This window comes from Triticum aestivum, chromosome 3B (assembly GCF_018294505.1).
Source record: "Triticum aestivum cultivar Chinese Spring chromosome 3B, IWGSC CS RefSeq v2.1, whole genome shotgun sequence".
Taxonomy (NCBI): Eukaryota; Viridiplantae; Streptophyta; class Magnoliopsida; order Poales; family Poaceae; genus Triticum; species Triticum aestivum.
The window spans coordinates 692,856,138-692,875,589 of NC_057801.1; the positions used below are offsets into that span (position 1 = coordinate 692,856,138).

Below are 19,452 nucleotides of genomic sequence, written 5' to 3' on the forward strand. Positions count from 1 at the left end.
ATGGTATCAGAGCACACGCTGACTATAGGACGCGACCACTAGAATGAGCCATATGATTTCTCTTCTCTACTCATTTCTAATTCTTCTCTCTTTCTACTCTATAGATGGTGGATCCCAGGAACAAGTTCACTCAACCGGATGACGACACCCCTTTCGGAAAGCACTTGAAGGAAGTCACTAAGTATTTAAACATCAGACTACCAAGCTTCACGGGGATTTTCTCTACATCGGTACCGGAAGAGGAGCGCTGGAAGATCAAAGTCTAGATACCTGTGAGGACCTTTGCACCAACAACGGAGCCTATTGATTTCTACCTGGATGCACCAAGCTGTAGTATTGGGAAGAGCATGGCCGCACATATCACCTTTGGACGCATATGTGAGGTATATCACAAGGAGCTGGAGAATACCGTCCACTAGATATGTGGCCGCGGAGATGAAAAATGGGAGATGATTCGCACAAGGAGGGATGGATCAATTGCCGCTTACATTCAAGAGATGGGAGATCATATACGTTGAAAGGAGAATCAACAAATTATCCACATGAAGAAGATCAAGAAACTGGTGAGGAGAAACAATGAGCTGGAGGAGGAGATCAAGTTTACACGCGATGGATACGAGAAAGAGATTGCTATACTACTGGAGAAGAATGAATACCTGGCGAAGAAGCTAGGAGTATTCATGGGAGACCCCACGCCGAAGAAGGACAACCAACCAGGAGACTACATCATCCTCGACGACACCGACTCCGACCTTGATAGCGATGATGACTACGTTGGTGAAGCTGGAGCAGATATTATGGAGTCTTCTTCTAATGAAAATTTCTAGACGACCACCATTGTAATTAGTAGTATTTTCCCTCCAAGTAGTTGCAAGGATCGAGTTTGTAGTTATAGGTTAGACCATTTTTGTGTGACTTGTGTGCTATCGATTGAAGTGAAATTGATTGTGTTTGTCTCATGAGCATTATGGGTAGTGCATCTCTCTTAGACCCCAATTCTATTCTGTTTTCTCACCCCTTCTAATCCCATCAGATGCCTCCGAGATGTGACAATGGATTTGCCTTCCCACTGGAGCTCACTCAGTTGATCCAGTAGCAGAATACCCTGATGCAGCTTTTAGTCCAGAATCAGAACCAAGGCAACAACAACAACCCTCCACCACCACCCCCTATTGATCACCTAGCCCGTTTCCTAAGGTTGGATCCACCGGTGTTCTCTAGTAGCACCGAGCCGATTGTTGAAGATGATTGGCTCCGCAAGATTGGAAGAGAGCTGACCACTATAGGATGCACAGATGCGGAGAGAGTGTGTTTTGCCGCACATCAGCTTGATGGACCTGCAACATCTTGGTGGGAGAATTTCACAGCCACCTACCCCATTGACACTGTTACATGGGATCAATTTCAGCAGGCTTTCCACACTGCCCATGTTTCAGCAGGAGCTATGAGCATGAAGAAGTGAGAGTTTCACAACTTGTGCTAAGGAGGACGTACAGTGGGCCAGTACGTGGATGAGTTTAGTAAGTTAGCACACTATGCCCCTGGCGATGTAGCTACGGATGCTGCTAAGCAGGAGAAGTTTCTGGAAGGACTGAATGATGAGCTGAGCATGCAGTTGATGGTGGCAACATTCAACAACTACCAGGAGTTGGTAGACAGGGCTCTTATGATTGAAGGCAAGCAGCAACAGATTGATAATTGTAAGAGGAAGTATGGGCAGGGGAGGTATACTTCAGAAGATCAGCAGAAGCACTGCCATTCCCCGTACTCGGGAGGACATACCCACAATCATGGAGGACACACGCACAACAGAGCAAGTTCACACAACCATAGTGGCCCCAAGAATGGCAATGGGAATGGAGGAAGCAGCAGCCAGAACCGTTCCAACCCTACAACACCAGCCAAGAGGGATTTGAGCCACGTTACCTGTTACAAGTACGAGAAGACTGGACATTATGCAAATGAATGTCCGGAAGCGAAGAATGGAAATGGCAATGGAGGTTCTGCCAAGAAGCCCAACCCCTTCACCAAAGGACAGGTGAACCATATCAGCGTGGAGGAGATAGAGGATCAACCGATGCAGTTGTCGGTAAGTTTTTGATTAATGCATTTCCTGCACTTGTTCTTTTTGATACTGGTGCATCGCATTCATCATTGTTGAGGAAATCGTTAACTGGTAGCTGCTCGGTTGGCTGGTGAGTAGGGGATTAATCAGATAATCGGCAAGTTAATCGGCCATTTAATCAATTAATCGGACGATTTATCAGTTTATATGCTACTCGGTGACCCTACGAGTAGGGATTAATCGGCAAGTTAACTGGTTAATCGGATGAATTCTTGAACAGGGGCATTCATACATATCAAGGGGACTTGTGGACAAGTTTAAATTGCCAACCTTAGCCCTTAGGTCACCCATGTTAGTAAGCTCGCCAGGAGCAGAGTATATGGCCAGCCGATGGTGTGATCGGTTACCCTTGACCATTGGCAAACATGAGTTTTCCTCGGACCTAATAATTTTGGAGTCACAAGGATTGGATATAATATTAGGCATGGATTGGTTATCGAAGTATGGAGGGAACATTGATTGTTCTAGTAAGTCGATATTTCTCACCACCCCAGAAGGAAGAAGGATCAAGTATGTATCCCGGCATGTGCCGAAGAGGACTCAAGTGAATTCCTTATTAGGAGTTGCGCAGGAGGAAGTAGCAGTGGTGAAGGATTACCCGGATGTATTTCCGGAGGAGCTACCAGGCATGCCACCGGATTGAGACACTGAGTTTTTGATTGAGCTATTGCTAGGCACCGGGCCAATATCAAAGAGACCGTATCAGATGCCCGCACAGGATTTAGAGGAAATTAAGAAGCAGATTAAGGAGTTATTGGATAAAGGTTATATTCGACCAAGTTCGTCACCTTGGGGAGCCCCAATGCTTCTAGTGGAGAAGAAAGATGGATCTTTAAGGATGGTTGTTGATTATTGTGCGTTGAATGAAGTGATGATCAAGAACAAATACCCACTGCCGATGATTAATGATTTGTTTGACCAGTTGCAAGGAGCTAAAGTTTTCTCTAAGATTGATCTTCAATCGGGTTATCACGAGTTGAAGATTCGAGAGCAGGATATACCAAAGACAGCTTTTACCACAAGGTATGGGCTATATGAGTATACTGTTATGTCATTTGGTCTGACTAACACGCCTGTCTATTTCATGAACATGATGAACAAAGTGTTTATGGAGTTTTTGGATAAGTTCACCGTGGTGTTCATTGATGATATATTGGTCTACTCAAAGAACGAAGAGGGTCATAAGGAGCATTTACGTTTGGTACGTGAGAAGCTCGGAGAACATCAGTTGTATGCCAAGTTCAGCAAATGTGAATTTTGGTTAAAGGAAGTTGGATTTCTCGAACATGTTATATCCGTAGAAGGAATAGCAGTAGACCCTAACAAGGTTGTTTCTGTGACTAAATGGGTGGCACCCACATCAGTTGGAGAGATCAGGAGTTTTCTTGGACTCGCAGGATATTATCTGAGGTTCATTGAGAATTTCTTCAGGATTGCAAAGCCCATGACGGAGTTATTGAAGAAGGACACCAAGTTTAAATGGGCTGAGGAGTGTGAAGCCAGTTTTTAGGAGTTGAAGAAGCGTTTGGTTACAGCCCCCATGCTGATTCTCCCAGACCAACGAAAGGATTATCAAGTGTATTGCGATGCTTCATGTCAAGGACTTGGAGCAGTGCTTATGCAGGAAGGAAGAGTTGTTTCGTATGCCTCATGACAGCTTAAACCTCATGAGTTAAATTATGCTACGCATGATTTGGAGTTAGCAGCAGTAGTGCATGCGTTGAAGACATGGAGACATTTTCTCATCAGAAACCACTACGAGGTATACACGGATCATAAGAGTTTGAAATATATCTTCACGCATAAGGAGTTGAATCTCAGGCAAAGGAGATGGTTGGAGCTCATTAAAGATTATGATATGAAATTGCACTATCATCCCGGAAAGGCCAATGTAGTAGCAGATGCGTTGAGCCGCAGGAGTTATGTTAACACGCTCATGACCGGAGAATCACCTAAGGAGTTAGCAGATGATCTTCATGAGCTATGTTTGGAGATAGTTTCGAGAGGTTATGTAGCAACATTGGAAATTCAGTCCACCTTGATGGGTAAGATCAGAGAAGCCCAAAAGACTGACAAGGAGATTGCCGAGATAAAGGAAAGGATGAGCAAAAGGCTAAAGGATTTCGTGAGGATGAGCATGATACCATATGGTTTGAGGATTGCGTTTATGTGCCTAATGACCCCGGGATCAGGAAGTTGATTCTGCAAGAGGCCCATGATTCGCCGTATTCAATTCACCCAGGAAACACTAAGATGTATCTGGATTTGAAGGAAAATTTCTGGTGGACAGGAATGAAGAAGGATATTGCCGAGTATGTAGCAATATGTGATGTATGTCAAAGAGTTAAGGCAGAGCATCAAAAGCCAGCTGGATTGCTACAGCCGCTGCCGATACCTGAATGGAAGTGGGATAAGCTAGGAATGGATTTTATCACAGGATTGTCCAGGACTCGTTCAGGCTATGACTCTGTCTGGGTTGCAGTCGATCGTTTGACGAAAGTAGCTCATTTCATCCCGGTGAAAGACCACCTATACGAGTGCTAAGTTGGCAAAGATATACATGACCAGGATCGTATGTCTGCATAGAGTTCCGAGGACCATAGTATCAGATAGAGGAACCCAATTTACTTCAAAGTTTTGGAATCAGTTGCATGAAACTTTGGGTACTAGGCTAGAGTTCAGTACAGCCTTTCATCCACAGATAGATGGACAGACCGAGAGAGTCAATCAGATTCTGGAGGACATGTTGAGAGATTGTGCGCTAGATTATGGATCTAGTTGGGACGACAATTTGCCGTATGCAGAGTTCTCTTATAACAAAAGTTATCAAGCCAGTTTTAAGATGGCCCCTTTCGAAGCTTTGTATGGAAGGAGGTGCAGGACACCGTTATCATGGGATGAAGTTGGAGATCGACAGTTGTTTGGACCCGATTTAATCAAAGACTTTAAAAAAAAGGTTAAGTTGATTCGTGACAGACTCAAGGTAGCCCAGTCCAGGCAGAAGAGTTATGCGGATTCTAAACGCAAGGAGACAGTTTACGAAGTCGGAGATAGAGTATATCTTCGTGTGTCCCCGCTTCAAGGAGTTAAGCGTTTTGGAGTTAAGGGAAAGCTAGCAACACATTTTGTCGGACCATACAGAGTTTTGGAACGTATGAGAGAAGTTGCATACAAGCTGGAATTGCCAGAAGGATTATCGGGTGTTCACGATGTGTTTTACGTTTCCCAGTTGAAGAAGTGCCACACAGAGATGGCTGATATTGCTCTAAGAGATACAGTGCCACTGGAAGCGATTCAGTAAGACAGTGACTTGACTTATGAGGAGAACCAAGTCAAGATTCTCGAGTTTTCCAGCCGAGTTACTCGCAGCAAGGTTATCAAGTTTTGCAAAGTTCAGTGGAGCCACCATACCGAGGAGGAAGCCACCTGGGAGCGAGAGGAAGACCTTCGTAGAGACCACCCAAACCTTTTTGCTGATCAACCCAAATCTCGAGGGCGAGATTCATCTTATGGGGGGTAGGTTTGTAACATCCTAATTTTCAATTAGGATGGTATACATAGATCATCATATGCACATCATATTTATTCTTGCATTTTGGTTGAGATCCTAGAAATCTTAAGCAACTAAAGGACCCACGGAGAGAGTTGGAGGTTTCACAAAATTCATATTTGAATTCTTTTCAAATTTCAAGAAAGGATCAATTTGATTTTATTATTTTTCTCTCCAACTATTTCCAATATTAAAAAACATAAATGAGCGAAGATCATATGACTTCTTCAAATTCAAAGAAATACCGGAGAAAGAATTTTAAAATCAAATTATGATTTTTTTGGTATTTTATTTGCTATTTTATTTGAATTAGCAAAATATGCATTTTTTTCAAAATTGCATTTTAGGCCAGAAAAATGTTCACTTAGTTCTAAATATTCTATTTAGACGGTGAAAATTATTTTTGGCATTTCTAGAAATTTTTTATTTTATTAGGATTTTCTTTGGCGGGATTTAAAAAAAAGTTCCCCCCGACTGGGCCGAGGCCCAGCCAAGCCGGGCCGCCGCCGCCTTCTCCCGCGCGGTCGTGCGTGCCGCCGCCGGACTCGGTGTCTGAGCCGGACACTGCCGCCGCCGCCTTGCCCCCTCCGCCAAGGTACCCCTCCCCCCTATATAAACGCACCCCCCCCCCGAGACCCCAAGCCGAGCGCCGCCGCCCTCGCCTGCCGCTGCCGAAGCCGCCGCCCTCGCCTGCCGCCGCCGAAGCCGCCGCTCTCGCCTGCCGCCGCCGCTTTTGCCGCGCGCTGCCGCCCTCGTGTGCCGTCGCCGCTGCCCGTTGCCGCGCGCCGCCGCTGCACCACCTGCCGCACCACCGCGCCATCGACCGCCATTGCCGCCGCCACATTTCTCGCCGGAGCCGCCGCCGTCGGGTTCTTGTCCCGAACTGGTACGAACCGGAGCCGGTTTTTTTTCATTTCGCATTTTTTTCGTAGATCTATTTTTCGTCGGTTAGTTTATTTAGCGGGCGTTCATCCGTTCGTTCATTTTAACGAACAATGTTAGCCGGTTAGGTTCAGACAGCGAACATTCGTTTGTTAGTCGTTTCGTTTTTTTATATTTTTGGCCAGGGACTTATCCGCGATTATTTTTATCGCGATTCAGCCCCTAATCTTTAAACTAGTATAACTTTTTGCTCGCTTATCCAAATTAGATGAAACCAGCGCCTAAATCTTTGTATCGAAGCCCTCTTTCCAGTTAATGAACTTGAACATGATTTTGGTACTGTAAAGTTTGACTTTAATCCAGATTAGTAAACGATCTTGTTTCGTTCATATTTGGAGTTTCATTGCTCCGTTTGAGTTGAATCTTTTGGCAAATCATAGCTAGTCATATGTACCTACTGTTAAGATATAATTCACATGTTAATATTGCTGTTAGGTTTTGACTCTTGTTAGTTAAGCCATTTTGCTTGTTTCGTGTTTGACTTGGATCTTTCTCGGTTTTTGTCGTGTTTCGATTGAGTGATTGCTTATGTATGCTATTGTTTATCTGCGCTAGATTACCCGGAGTGCGAAGCTTGTTAATATGAATCTATAGAGTTTGCAGATCGTCAGCAAGGCAATTTACAATTTGATCATACTCTTTTATACCCATTTTTTACTATGCATTAGTCTGCCCCATAAATAATTGCATTGGTAGGATCAGAACATGTGGTTTTTGTTGTAGTACTTGAGGTAGGAACCTAATACCTTTTGATCACCCCGGGAATATACGTTATGCTTATTATTGCTTAGCCATGCTCGTAGACAGGGATTGGATCGTGATTCACACATGGAAGTTTAAGAGTTATTTTAGTTATGGATAACATTAAGGTGGCAACTTAAATACACATCTGGGTGGATTGAGGCACCTGGGGAACCCAGTGTTGCCTGTTTTTTTGGAAATCCCGGGGTTACCGTGTGATTATCCTATGGACCGCCACCCAGACTCAAAGGGATCATAAGATTATTCATGCTAGAAACTTCCGTGTGCAGCCACATGCCATTATGGGCTCTGGCATAGTTGAGTAAGTTGTGTGACCTCTTTCAGTGGTAGAGTAGCAGATGTAGGGGATGTAGGTGGTACGGTCTACCCATCGAATGAGTTAATGCTTCTGAAAGACCGTGTCTCGGTCATCCGTTTCTTAAACATCATGTAGTGCGAGAAATTCAATGGAGGAGATCGAGTCTTGTGGGGAAAAGTGCGCAAACCTCTGCAAAGTGTATAAACTAATCATGGTTAGCCGTGTCCCCAGTTATGGATGTCTTGAGTATCTAGTACTTGAATCTATTGATGTGATCTCAACATGTTACTCTAATTAATTATGATGTTGGGTTAATGATGATACTTTTAATTGGGATTTGAGTTGGGGTTACCTTCTGAAATAATGGGCAACATGGGAGTAGTTAAATAAATATATTCCTTTGTTGTAGGGAAAAACTAGCTTTATGCAAAACTATGAAACTTACAGCCTCCACCAGCCAAGTATTGCATGTAGATATAGTTCTTGCATTATCATTGCTTTACAGTGTAACTATGCCAGCATATTCCATGTGCTGACCCGTTTTTGGGCTGCAACGTCTTATGTTGCAAACTACTCAGACGACGAATAAGGTGCGATAGGTCGTTGTTTTGCACTCAGCTATGCCATTGGAGTTGATGGACTCATTTACCTTCGAAGCTTCCGTTGTTATCTAGTTTAGATGGCCTTTAGCCATGATTTATTATGTAATGATACTCTTTATGAGGACTCAATATAATAAGTGTGTGATTGAAACTCTGTTATAATTCCTCGAGTACTATGCATGTCAGCATTACCGATCCAGGGATGACACAGATGCAAAGAGACTTGACCGTTTGAGGTCTGGTCGCTACAACGATACAATCAATCATGGTGGAACTCAATGACGCTTGTTTATCCCACCTTAAGTTTATTCTTCTTTGCTTTGAGGCCTTGTCTGGGCTTAAGATTAACTTTGCAAAAAGTGAGGTGATCGTCACTGGGGTGACGGAGGCTGAGGCATTATGTGTCTCTCAATTACTCAACTGCTCAATGGGATCCTTCCCTCTCAAATATCTCAGGTTCCCTATCTCGCGTGACAAATTTTTGGCTAAGGATTTTGCATCTACATTGGCTAAAGTTGGCAACCGTGTCATGCTATGGAGGGACAGATATAATACTCAGGCTGGCAAGGTGGCCCTTATCAAGGCCTGTCTTTCCTCCCTCCCTATGTTTCTGATGGGGTTTTACCTTCTTACTAACGGCACTCATGCTGGGTTCGACAAGCACAAGGGTGCTTTTTTACTAGAATGCTGCTGATAACAAGCGCAAGTATATATTGGATAAATGGGATCACATCTACTGACCTAAGAGCCTTGGGGGATGGGTATAATTAACACCTTGGTCATGAACAAGTGCTTGATCATTAAATGGTGGTGGAAGATCATGTCTATCTCAGATAACCCCCTCTGGTATAACATACTCAAGGCTAAATATTTTTCCTATGTCCAGTCCTATGTTTGCCCCGCCCGTAGGCGCGTCACCATTCTGGAAAGATCTTGTTAAACGGCGGCTGATGTTTCAAGGCCTTGCCAAGTTTGTGGTTCACAATGGTAGATCCACGAGGTTCTGGCTAGACTGGTGGTGTGGTACGGCCATGTTAGCCGTCTGTTTCCCAGTTCTTTTTTCTTATTGCCCGAATCCCGATATCTTGATCTCTGAGCTCTCTGACAACAATTGGGACCTAGAGCTGCGTCGATCCGTGTCTCGTGAAGAGTTGGTTGACTGGCAGCGTCTTGTTGCCCTCTTCCCTGTGCTCTCAAAGGAGGAGGACTCGGTGTTCTGGCCCCACTATGCGTCTGGGCGTTTTTTCTGTGAAATTGGTATATGGCAAACTCATCTCTGGATCGACCACTACCAAATTTAAGTGGATCTGGAGGGCCCGCACCCCCCTAAGGTTAAGGTCTTTATGTGGCAAGCTTTCTGTGGGCGTCTTCTGGCAGCTGACCAGGTTCGCAAGTGTAACAGCCCGGGATCTGATCGATGTGCTTTATGTGGCCAGAGAGAGGACACAAATCACATTTTTTTCAACTGTGTCTTGGCTAAGCCCTTTGAGAACTTCGTCTTTTGGCTTCTAACCTGGTTGGGGCCAAGAGAAGAATGTTCTGGGTGGGTTTCGCAGCGATGTGCTGAACCCTTTGGACGACTAGGAACAAGTTTACCATTGAACACATTTTCCCTGCTAAACCCATTGATTGCTTATTTAAAACTTGCATATTCCTGCAGCAGTGGAGATTATTGACTAAGGAGGAGGATCGGGATGCTTTTGATGATATGTCTACCAGGATTCAGGATACAGCTACCTCCCTTCTTCGCTTCAAGCCAGCGGTTAGGAGTTGATGGCCCTACTATCGTCGTTTCTTAGTCTTCGGCCTGCGTGCCGTGTACTGGCTTAGGAGCCATGTACATTAACTTTTTGCGTGGTTAGGCGTTGATACTATGTGGGTGATTTGCCGTTTCATTTAGCGTGGTTACGTTGTTGACTCTGCCTGATAGATATTTATAAAGTCGGACTTTGGCCTTTTATGTAAAAACTTGGTTTTGGTTCCCCTCAAAAGCAAAAATAACTTTGGTTTTGGTCGCCCCCGCCCATTGCGCCCCGTCGAACAATCAATAATACTACACCTACGAAAGGTGCTACGTAGGCCTACTTAACCTTCCATAAAATTCCCTTCTCCCCCCTGATTTTAACCGGTGTGGGCCCCAGCTGCTAATCCTGGCCCAATTAACAAATCCCACATCAGCTTTTACGTAAGATCTGAACGTAAGCTTACGTATGTCTAGCATTGCTCTCGAACAATACTGGCCAAGCTCCGCCACTGCCAATATTGGAAGCCTCAGGGGCAGTATGGTACTTTTGCAGCCCCTCGACCTCAACGGCTCGACGTGTCTCGTAAATCTCGCGGTACCGCTTTAAAACAGGCAGAACCAGAACAGACCTGAACGAGCCCGATCACCATTCCCCGCCCGCCTCCAGCCTCCAGCCTCCTGCGACCCGGATCGCCTTCCGTTCCTCCAGCCGAGGGATCCCCAACCCTAGCCCGGCAACCGTCCGCGCGGGATCAGCGCCGGCAGCGGCGATGGCGTCGTTCTCGGAGGCACCCCCGGGGAACCCCGCGGCCGGCGAGAAGATCTTCAAGACCAAGTGCGCCCAGTGCCACACCGTCGACAAGGGCGCCGGCCACAAGCAAGGTGAGCGCCCCGACCTGGCCCGATGACGTCGATCGCGCCTCGTTCTTGTAGCCCCGTATCGATCGTGGAGTCCCGTTTCGGGATTGGTTTTGCGGTTGGCGTCGGCGGTACGTGTTCTGCCCTGACGCGATGCCCTGTGTTTCGGGGGTTGTGGTTCAGCCTTGGACGGGAATCTGGGAGGGATGAATCACATCAATTGACCGTGAATCCTGCGCGCTCTTCGCGTTTGGATCCCGGTTGTTCGGCCGGCTGCCGTGCGGTTCGTGAAATTCGTTGGTTGATTCCGAGCGAGTGTTGGTTGATTTGTGAAATGGGTGAATCCGTCTGTCTGGGCTATGTTGTTGGATCGATCGGTGAATTGCCGGATGGCGTGCCTTTCTGTCAATGTACTCCCTCCGTTCCTAAATACTTGTCTTTCTAGAGATTTCAACAAGTGACTACATACGAATCAAAATGAGTGAATCTAGACTCTAAAATATGTCTATATACATCTGTATGTGGTAGTCCCTTTGAAATCTCAAAAAGACAAATATTTAGGAACGAAGGGAGTAGATGCTAATACGCATTAGATTCATGACCATGATGATTTTCCACCGATAGCAAGTGGTCTGAAAGAAACACTTGAAACGAACAATTCAAAAATACGCAATGTCTTACTGGTGTTAATCGTATGATTTAATAGAACACCTTTTGCAGTTATTCATGACACGGCACTGAATGTATGTGTGCTCAGTGTTATAATTCAGTGACTAGCCTTGCCGATAGATTGGCCTGTATTTATGTTTCTTTTTGACAAACAAGCAGGAGCACTGTCAATTCATTAAGGAGAAATAAGAGTGTTTGCAATTAAATACATGTATTCAATATTTATTTCTTTGTAGTCTTCTGTAGGCTTCCAGTTTTGTGTAATTTTCTGAGGAAACATCTCTAGTAATATCTGCAGGGTACATGCTAGTTTTGAACAGACGATACACAGTTGGAACTAAATTCGTTTGCCACGTGTCGCCTCTGTACAAAGCCAGATCTTGTTTAACCAAATGCCAAGTTAATGCCAGTCATGCTGATCTGCAGGGCCTAACCTGAATGGTCTGTTTGGGAGGCAGTCTGGCACGACTGCTGGATACTCTTACTCTACGGCCAACAAGAGCATGGCTGTGGTTTGGGAGGAGAAAACACTGTATGACTACCTGCTTAATCCGAAGAAGGTATGCTTAATGTCCACTTCCTTCTTTTTTCATTATCAGTGGGCTGTGGGTATGTGAGAGCTTCTGCCTTGTGCTGTGCACTTGTAGTCAGATACTTGGGCAGTGCTGTAGCATACCCTGTTAGAGAGTGATTTTTTTGTGAGGAATTGTTGTGGGTCTAGTGTCTTGGAAGTTCTTTTGAGAGGATTGATTATACTTTCTTTGTAGAGCTAAATTGTTGATAATTGCTATTCTCGAGGTCATTCTACACTGACGACACATTTCTTCATTTTTTGCTCTTTTATTTTAATCTAGTCGCTCTTGAATTTACGTGATTATTTGATATTTCTGTTTAGCCGGGTTATAGTTATATACTTGTATGTACCTGGAAGTCCTTGTTCTCTGCGTAGAGATGCTCGTTTCTTTAGAACTGTCTATTACTTCCTATGATTCATTCTGTTCATATTAGCAGGGACAACGTTTATGCTTTTTAACTAAGAGCCAAAAATGCATTCTGTTAAGTAATGAACTGTATAAACTTGATTTGATCTCAGAGGATGCCATGCATCTTGTTGATAGTCCTACCCTTGCGGGTGGTGACTTTTAACCTTATTAGATTCTCTCAAGATAAGAACACTGGTAACTTTAATTCTCACTAGGCTTTTTTATGTAATGATTGGATTAATAAGCATGTCCTATTGAAATTTAAGATTTCTAATAGGAGCTTTACTTGGGGGAATAACCAGGATTCCCCGGTAGTACTTGCTACCATTGAAAGGATTTTTGCAACCCTGGATTGGGAGCAACATTTCCCTCTTAACACTACCTCTCGAACCTTACTCATTCATATGCTGGATATCTTCGCCATGTTTGTCTCTTGACTCGTAGAATGCGATTCGTTGGTTTTGTATGATCTCCTGATAAAATTCCAATTACTATTCTCTTATGTGCAGTACATCCCTGGAACTAAGATGGTGTTCCCTGGACTGAAGAAGCCCCAGGAGCGTGCTGATCTCATCGCATACCTGAAGAGTGCCACAGCTTGAAAGGGCTTTGCTTTGCAGCCACGGTCCTAAAACAGTTAATAAATATAGACATTGCCACGGTGTCGCTCTGGTTTGACGGGGTGTGTCGCCGAGACAGTTAAAGAGTTTGGTACTAGCATTTCTCCTTACAATGATTTGTTTTCTTCAGCAAAATGCGCTGCCATAATGGCCGTTTCCCAGGCCTTTTGTGAACCTGTTGTTGTTGTTGTTGACGATGATCAGTTGTTTGGGCGGTAGATCTCAAGCATCTTGTGCGCCGCATACTATAAACTTATTTCTTCGGCATGGATTATTGTTTGAAGTTTGAACACGCATGCTAGCTCGTACTAGGAGCGCAGCAACTCAGACAATGAGATGCCACATGGTGGATGGGGTAAATTTAAGACCCTGCACAACTGGACAGTGCCTAGCTGCAGGGGCAGTGATGCGGTGTTGATGCGTTCCCTGGTCTGAAGTTTCCAATTCTGGTGTAAGATTCAGCGCCTAGCCACCCCATCAGCCATGTGAGTGCAGAGTGCAGGGAAAGGAAACCAGCGCAATATTGCGACAGCTCACCATCGTCTTCCCCGGTGACATGGGCCAGAAACCAGAGCCATCATCATCATGGTCGCTACACATATATATTTTCCTTTTGACGCTGAGAGTTTAAGGCAGTCAGGACTAGTTGGCTCATAACAAGCACCTTGCATCTTCCATCTGCAGTTGTAGGATGAGGGCAATTCAGATAAATCTGCAAGTAACAGTAAATGAACTGCGTCAGGAACAAGCTATCAATAGCATGTTACCTTCGATATAGCGCAACCCTCTTTTTTCTCAAAGTACCGAGAAGCCTTCCAGCGTTTTAGCTTGTTATTATGGGAAGTGTTGCATGTTTTCTTCCTGTTTTCTGTTAACCTTTGATGCTACTTCATTCAGTCATTCTGCCTTGTCCTCTGCACATATCAAAATACCCTCATTCTGCAATTTCAAATTACCCTTATTCTGCATCACAGGGAAAATGATGCGCCATCAGTAAGCAGGTATGCATATTAAACATAGTTAATTTTTTGGCAGAGCAGGCCTTAAGACACATAAACTTCACTTATGCCTTAAAATATTTCTCTAAAACATTTTCTGGGGAAGCATCAAGGCGTGAGTTAAGATCAGAAATCACAAGCAAAGCACTTGTCTGGCATGCAAAATGGGCATGGTGCCCTGCCAACTCAAAAGCCACGGCACATGAAAATTGCAAGCTCTCAAACAAAAGTCAAAACCTGAACCTGAAGTGAATAGTCCCATGTTGTTCTGTTCACAGTGAAACTTATCCTTCTGTTCCTTGAATTGTGTGTTGAATTTTGACCTATAACTGTGTGACATGGTATATACATGCTGTATGAGTGTAGTTCATTTTTCTTAAAAAAGATATTTTCAAGGCGCTTTGAGTGCTGAACTAAGGGTCTGGTACACCTCAAAGGTGGTAGTGTACCCCATATCCCTCCAGCCTCCAGGGCAGCCAGGGTTGGGCATTTACCAGCATCTTTAACCTGTTTCTTCTTCAGTTATTCTGGTTTGGCTCTGCGTAGAGAAAATGATGACCCCTAAACAGATACTCCCTCCGTCCAAAAATACTTGTCCTCGAAATGGTTGTATCTAGACTTATTTTAGTTATAGATATATTCATTTTATTCATTTTGAGGACAAGTATTTCCGGACGGAGGGAGTACTTACGTATCAAATATAATTAATTTCTCGGCAAGCAGCCTTAGATCACAGAAAATATCCAGGTACGTACACCACGAAACATGCTCGGGGAAGAGTAGCTGTAGCCTGTAGGCGTCAAGACGCTCGCACGCATTGAAAGATGAGAAACCACCAAGCGCTTGGCCCGCACACAACCGAGCATGCATGCATAGAGCCATGTGAGCTCCAAAGGCTACAGCACACAGGCCGCGCAGCTTGACGCTCTTTCGGTGTTCGCTGCCAGTAAAGCGAAGCCCATCTTGTGTGTGTCCTGTGTGCCGCTCCTTGCTAAGAAGTGGCAAACGAGACGTACGTGATGGCTGTGTATGCGTTGGTGCTGCGCAGTTACATCGATCCCAGCGTTTTATTTACAAGAGATTCCTCGCCTCCTCCTCCCCTCCTCCCATCCCACTCCATCACAAGATTCGCAGCCTCCTCCTCCTCCCATCAGTGAGAGTGAGACTGAGACCAGCCAGTGGCCTCGCCCGTGTGCTCCATGGTGATTCTGCGCTCTCACAGGTAGGCGGCGCGGCGACCGGCCGGAAAAGGAAGCACCACCAGTTCGATCTGCTTACTTTGACGTTTTGACCATCTTCTTGGTTGTTCATCGGTGTAATTTTCCAAGCAGGGACACGGAGACGGCGGAGATGGCGCAGCAGCTGCGGGACAGCCCTGACCTGGCTGGTTTCGAGTTCTACAAGCTCATGGCTTCCGGAACGTCCTGGGAGAAGCTGGTGATTACTTGCACATGCTCTCCTAGCTAGCTAGTTCATTAAGCACGAGCGAGTTCGTCTCTCTCCCATCTCTCTGCTTACTGTTTCTTGCCGCCCGGCTGAACTGCAGCCGCTGCCTGACAAGTTCGTGAGGGAGCTCAACGGCCGTGCGCTCCGGGACGTGAAGCTGCGGGTCGAGGGCGGAGGGGCGCGCGCGTGGGACGTGGAGGTCGTCGCCAACGAGTACGGCCACATGCACCTCGGCAGGGGCTGGAAGGAGTTCGTCCGCGCCAACGGCATACAGCTGGGGCAGCTCCTCGTCTTCTGCTACGACGGCGCCGCCCTGCTCACCGTCACGGTGTTCGAGGACTCCGAGTGCGGGAGACACTGCTGCCAGCGCGAGGAGGAAGACGACAGCGCCGGTACGTTCCCTTCCCTTGTATCTTCTCTTGCAGTATATGTCCTGGAACTGACAGTGCGCGGTTGAGTTAAACAGAAGAGGACGAGTCTCCGCCACCGGCGTTGCCAGGGAGTGAAAGCAGCAGCAACGACGACGTCCATGGCGGCGGAGGCGGCGCCGCGCCGAGTCGGTTCACCGTGACGCTGGGGCAGTGTCACCTGGGCACCAAGAAGAAGCAGTACCTGGTGAGCCGTGGCTGTAAATTAACGTGCGCCCCTCATCGCATCTTTGGTTTGTAACAACTGTTTGCCGTGTCGTTTAAGCAGAACGTGCCTGTGGAGTTCAGCCAGTCGCACGGGTTCACGGAGAAGGGCAGGGTGGTGCTGCGGATGCGTGGGCAGCAGTGGAGCGTCTGCCTCAAGCACAGCAACCGGCGGAAGGGCAACGCCAGGACCCGCACGGCGCTGAGGTACGGGTGGAACCGGTTCCGCGTCGACAACGGCCTCCACGTCGGCGACATCTGCTTCTTCCAGCTGGTGCATGATGCCGGCGGCGACGACCCGGTGCTCAGCGTCGAGGTGCGCAAGGCGGACGGCACCATCGTCCAGTGACTACTGGTTCGTGTTAATTTGTGCCTTGATGTGATGGCAAATAAGCAAGGAATTGATGTATGATGAACCACGATCTGGTTGTTGGATGAATGAACTGCTTTTATTGTTTATTACTAGCTAGTATATATAATCTGCGATGAGCTGCTAACCATCAAGGAAAAAAAAGATCCGCTTGACCTAGGCAACCGACCAAGCGCCACCCAACTATGAACAGATGAACAAATCATGGGAGATGGGAGGGATCCAAACAATAGAAACGTTAGTTAATTATTACAGGACTGAGGCTAACGGATCACCCAATCGATACACAAGAATACAGCTCGAACGTTTACTGCTACCAGCGACCAAAGTTCAGACGACCCAACTCTTGTTTCTCCGTCCGTGCCAAAAACCCTACACAGTTAATCAGAGTCCTATCTACACTCGCTCAATTGGCCTCCGAGGTTGCCGATGCTGGTGGCACATCTTGCTGCTCATCACAAGTTGCATGAGGCTGTGCATTTCCTCCCTGTGCCTGGTTGACAGCATCGCCTTCTGGAACTGAACGCATATATTCTGTTTAAGCAAATCCAGTGCTACCGTGAAGCGACCCCTATGAGCTACTACATGCTACCTGATGACCATGGAGAAACCTTATTATCGCTAACTGACAAAAACAAAAAGGTGCAATGCAAAAAAAAAAATGCTGGAAGTAAGCAACTCATATACTCTGTTTAAGCAAATCCGGTTCTACCGTGAAGCAACTCCTATGAGCTACTACATGCTACATGATGACCAGGGAGAACCTTATTATCGCTAATAATCATAAACTCGTTTGGCACCTTCGGGGCATGTAACATGCGATACTTATTGCAAATATTGTTTGTCATCCTGAAAAAAAAATTACAAAATGCATGCTAATTTTTCATTTCCTCAGCTAAAACTATTGTGTCATATGCCAACTAAATGTAGGGAATAGAAATTTTAAGAAACTAGATGATACCCCGCGCGTTGCTGCGGGAACACATGATAACAAAAAGTTTAAACAAATGTGAGAGAAATAAAAGTGTTACTGTTTTCTTAACACAAAGTGTTATGTATTATTGTAAAAAGTGCGAGAACAGGAAATATATATAATAGAGATGTGATTCCTGCAAAAAAAAACTTGGATAGAATGATAGAAGAGCTTCTAATACTAATTAAAATAGGCTGGTTTTTCGTATGCTATTTCATTTCAATATAAATCAAATGGATATCACCTTCTTTATCATCAATACTCTTCAACTGAAAAAAGTAGAAGAGCCATTCATCTCATACATCATCAATATTGATTTGGAAAAAAGTCTCCTGAGTTATCGGGTCTAAGCATACTGTGAAATAGGCTTTTGGTACCTGGCATGACCTAAAGTCCTGCAACAAAACCCTGCCCTGCATGTCTCTTAAGGCAGAACATATGAAAAAGCTACAAAACAATTGGTCAGGTTACCTGGAGGTTGACGTGCTGGTTGACGTGCTGGTTGACCTGCAGGGGATGCGCCGGCGGAAGCTGCTGCTGCGTCGGCGGAGCGGCGCAGGTGTGAAGGTGTTGCCAGACCAGGGCAACGCCGGCGACGAACGACAGCGTCCCCAGCACGTAATCCCAATCCACGGCAACCGTCCCCTTCTTCTTCAGTGTGCGCAGCTCATCAGTGAGGGCAGTGCAGTTGTCCTCCTTGCCGAGCACCGGCGCGCCGCCCGGCTGCGGGCGCACATCCCCCACGCCGCCGGCGGCGAGGAGGAGGACGGCTGCGAGGAGGACGGCGGAGGCCAGCTTGGTAGCCATCCGGCGGCGAGGAGGAGGAGAACAGCGGCGAGGAGGAGGAGGAGCGCGGCGAGGAGGAGTGGGAGTGGAGTGCGAGGTGGAGGAGATCCTGGGGCTTCATATGAAAGTCGGGGTTGCCGGATCATAACATGTAGTAGGTGACTATAACTTGCAAGATCGGATCTAGAACATGGATATAATGGTGATAACATGAACGGTTCAGATCTGAAATCATGGCACCCGGGCCCAAAGTGACAAGCATTAAGCATGGCAAAGTCATAGCAACATCAATCTCAAAACATAGTGGATACTAGGGACTCAGGCCCTAACAAAACTAACTCAATTACATGATGAATCTCATCCAACTCCTCACCGACCAGCTAGCCTACGAAGGAATTACTCACTCCCGATGGGGAGCATCATGGAATTGGCGGACACAAGTTGAGCTCAGTGGGGGCAAATGCCCCCACTCAATTTTTGGCTCCCGTAATACCAAGCCCATGGTATAAGGCCTTGCCCCCACTAAGCCCATACTCTTTGCCCCCACCCATTTTTTTCTGGTTATTTTCGAAACAAAAGTCTGCCCATATGGCTTGGTCACGCATGAACTACCAGCGGGCTTTGCAAAGCAGCGTACTAGCTTTTCCTTTCGTGAATCGCAACGGAGTCCGGACACGACGCGCCACCTCTCTTCCACCCAGTCGCCCAGACGAGATGCGACGGGCGCCCTCGCCAGATCACCTTCGAGCTCTGCTGCTCTGGTAATCATCGTCGATCCGCGTTGTACATGCTGTCGGCTGGTCGGCGTGCCGTTCTTTGATCCTTGCGCCCTTGATTGATCAAGGTAAGCCCTAGACCTAGGTTTACTTCATCTTTACAATCTTCTGTTCTAGTTCTTAAATTGGTGTTCATTTCCAACTTTCATGTTAGAAAGCAGTGAGTTTTACTTTTTGACGATGCAACCAAGGTGCTTCCGCAATTTCATATAGATCGGCTAAAGAAAAAAAATACATGATGGTGTGGTTTATCAAAAGGGAAACTAGGACAAAAACTAAAAGAGAAAAACGAAGAGAAAGTAAGGAAAAACAACTATG

General features: G+C 46.1%; 2 protein-coding genes across 2 annotated transcripts; both read left to right on the forward strand.

The window, feature by feature from the left end:
- Positions 1–10,633: 10,633 nt before the first annotated feature.
- On the forward strand, positions 10,634–13,379 carry LOC123066091 (cytochrome c). Its single transcript, XM_044489244.1, has 3 exons — positions 10,634–10,905; positions 11,977–12,110; positions 13,043–13,379. The coding sequence occupies exons 1-3, from the start codon at positions 10,794–10,796 to the stop codon at positions 13,133–13,135; spliced, it is 339 nt and encodes a 112-aa protein (XP_044345179.1). The 5' UTR covers positions 10,634–10,793; the 3' UTR covers positions 13,136–13,379.
- Positions 13,380–15,103: 1,724 nt separating this feature from the next.
- On the forward strand, positions 15,104–16,688 carry LOC123066092 (B3 domain-containing protein Os03g0212300). Its single transcript, XM_044489245.1, has 5 exons — positions 15,104–15,373; positions 15,483–15,588; positions 15,698–15,989; positions 16,064–16,212; positions 16,294–16,688. The coding sequence occupies exons 1-5, from the start codon at positions 15,351–15,353 to the stop codon at positions 16,576–16,578; spliced, it is 855 nt and encodes a 284-aa protein (XP_044345180.1). The 5' UTR covers positions 15,104–15,350; the 3' UTR covers positions 16,579–16,688.
- Positions 16,689–19,452: the final 2,764 nt, after the last annotated feature.